This window comes from Crocuta crocuta, unplaced genomic scaffold (genome assembly GCF_008692635.1).
Source record: "Crocuta crocuta isolate KB4526 unplaced genomic scaffold, BGI_CrCroc_1.0 scaffold944, whole genome shotgun sequence".
NCBI classification, from domain to species: Eukaryota; Metazoa; Chordata; class Mammalia; order Carnivora; family Hyaenidae; genus Crocuta; species Crocuta crocuta.
The window spans coordinates 164584-167764 of record NW_027528243.1 but is presented as its reverse complement, the minus strand read 5'-3'; the positions used below and the strand labels follow the sequence as shown (position 1 = coordinate 167764).

The 3181-nt window shown below is 38.7% G+C and overlaps 1 protein-coding gene across 1 annotated transcript in view; it reads right to left on the bottom strand.

Annotated features, from left to right (window-relative positions):
* Positions 1 to 3181, bottom strand: part of UPF3B (UPF3B regulator of nonsense mediated mRNA decay) — a 14892-nt gene that overhangs the window by 9357 nt on the left and 2354 nt on the right. The window contains exon 4 of the mRNA XM_077753058.1: positions 327 to 431. Coding sequence (XP_077609184.1) covers positions 327 to 431 — 105 coding nt within the window. The remainder of the gene's footprint in view (positions 1 to 326; positions 432 to 3181) is intronic.

The window sequence follows — 3181 nt, the reverse complement described above, 5'->3', positions numbered from 1 at the left end:
GGGCTCTGTGCTGACTGCCAGCTCAGAGCCTGGAGCCTGTTTCACAGTCTGTGTCTCCCTCTCTCTCTGACCCTCCCCTGTTCACGCTGTCTCTCTCTCTCTCCTAGAAATAAATAAAAATATTTAAAGAAATAAAAAAATAAAAAATAAAAAAAATAAAAATGGAAACCAAAAAATCACCATCATCATCAAATACATTGAGATCTCAAGGAGTTGTACTTTGATACATCTGATTTTTCCCCATTGCCTTCTAATCAATAAACTGATGGATTGACTGCTCGACAGTCAACACTATATTGCTTGATGGAGAAGGAATGAAATGGCACTAGCCCAAGAGAGAGGGNTCCCAACTTTGGTATCTCTTTTCTTAGTCTTCTTTTTTGCAGCTTTTTGAAAAGGTGCAAATTCTACTATGGCAGGATATTCCTGACCTGTTTAGAAAAAATACCACACTTGCTGTAACAACAAAAAAGCCAAAAGTGGATACAAATGGAGTCATAGGGCCTCTCAATGGGAATAAATCACAGGGGCACAAATCATGTGGGCACAACTAAAATCAGCATGTTACCAAGGGAGCCCCAATTTCACACTGACAACATAATGAAAAGATATGGCAGGAAAGTAAAATCATCATTTAAATTCAACTTTTAAAGTGTGATATTTTGATATGTGGGGGAAAAATCTATACATCAATTTTCATTGAAAAAATACAGCAGAGGGGCACCTGGGTGGCTCAGTCGGTTAAGCGTCCAACTTCAGCTCAGGTCATGATCTCACAGTTTGTGAGTTCGGGCCCTGCGTTGGGCTTTGTGCCCACAGCTTGGAGCCTGGATCCTGCTTGGGATTCTGTGTCTCCCTCCCTCTCTCTGCCCCTTCCCCACGTGTGCTCTCTTTCTCAAAAAGGAAACATTTAAAAATATTAAAAAATACATCAGAAATCTCTAGGACAGTCAAATCTATAGAGATACAAGGAAGATGAGTGGTTGCCTAGAGCTGGGGCATAGTTGGGGGTGAATGGGGAGTGGTGGCTAATGAATATGGGGTTTCTCTGTGGAGAGCTAAATGTATTCTAAAGTTAGATGGTGGTGTTGGTTGTGCAGCTCTGTGAATACATTAAAAACCACTGAACTGTACACTTTAAACAAAGGGTGAATTTTATGACATGTGAATTATATCTCAATAAAGCTGTTATTAAAACATATACCAGGGGACACCAAAAGCACAGGCAATAAGAGTGAAAAATAACTGGAACTACATCAAAATGAAAAACTTTTGTTCATCTAAGGAAAAAAAGTCAACAAAGTCAAAAGGCAACCTACTGAACGGGACAAAATACTTGCAATCTATACATCTGATATACAAAATATATAAATAATTCTTACAAGTCCACAGCAACAGAGCCCAATTAAAAAATGTCCAAAGGACTTGAATAGACATTTCTACAAAGATGATATACAAATGGCCAACAAGCGTATGTAAAGATCAAATTACCCCACTAATCATCAGGGAAATGCAAATCAAAACCACAATGAGAGATCACCTCACATCCATTAGAATGGTAGCTATTCAATGGAAAAATAAAAGAGACTAACAAGTGTTGACAAGGACATGGAGAAATTAGAACCCTTGTGCATTACTGGTAGGAATGCAAAATGGTGCAGCTGTTATAGAAAACAATGTGGTGGTTCCTTGAAAATAAAACTAGAATGACCCTATGACCCAGCAACTCCACCTTCGGGTATATATTCAAAAGAAGTGAAAGCAGAGACCTGCACAGATATTTGTATGCCCACGTTCATGGGAGCATTATTTACAATAGCCAAAATGTGGAAGCAACTCAAATGTCCTCAACAGATAAATGGTTAAGCAAAATGTAGCATCTATACATACACAATGGAATATTACTTAACACTTAAAAAGGATTTTCTGACACACTCTATGACACGGCTCAACCTTGGGGGCATTATGCTAAATAAACAAGCCAATGGCAGAAAGTCAGATCCTAGATGGTTCCGCTCCTATGAGGTACCTAGAATGGTCAATTTTATGGAGACAAATGATGGTTCAGCGAGGTAGAATGGTAGTTGCCAGAGGCTGGGGGGAGGGAGAGATGGGGATTTACTGTTTAATGGGTATAGAGTTCCAGTCTTGCAAGATAAACAGGTTCTAAGAATTGGTTGCACAACAGCGTGAATGTACTCAACTGAACTGTAGATTTCAAGTGGTGAACATGGCAAATTCTGTGTATTTTACCACGATTTAAAAAAATGTGTACAAAAAAAAAAGGAATGAGGTAATAATATAGGCTAGAACACAGAGGAACCTTGCAAACATGTCAAGTAAAAGAGGCAGTCACAGAGGCCACATATTGTATGATTCTGCTTCTAGGAAAGGTGCACAAGAGGGGAAAGGGGAGATGACCGCATAATGGTCATAGGATTCTTTTTGGAGTAATGAAAACATTCTGGAATTACCTCGTGGTGATGGTTGTACAACTTTGTGAATATACTAAAGACCATGGAATTTTACAGTACGTGAATTATATCTCAGTAAAAAAAAAAACCTCCAAGTGACTGCTGGAAAAAGAAAATACACCAGACCCCTGCTATAGAATAATGTCATAAAGGGCATACAATACGATCATTGGCATGTAGACATAAGCCAGAATAGAATAGATAGAAATGACCAGAAGGTATCACAAAGCAGTGAGGGAGGAAGCATGGGTATTGGAAATCACACTGAATACAGAATCAGATTCGCTTTTTAACTGATATATTTGAGAATAAATAAACCAGACTGAAGCAGAAGGAATTGCGGGAGAGGCTGAAACAAACAAACAAAAAATCCCAGAAGTGAGGCCAGGCTATGGACTTTGGATTCCCCCCCTCCCCCGGAAACTATCTTAAATCACTGTTTTCAAAAACATTAATTTCATGGCCAATATAACAGACTGAGTTATACAGAGATGGGGGGGAANAGTAAGTAGACGAATGAGATATAAAAAATAAACTGGCAAAATTCATCACTTGTTTAAATATAAGGGATAAAGAGAGGAAAAAGTTAAACATAACTCAGGTTTCTAGGAAAACATTGCTATCTACTGGAATGAAGTTGGAGTGGAGAAGTAAGTGGTTTTGGGGGGCTCGGGCATCAATAAAATCTGGTCAAACATCGTGGAAAT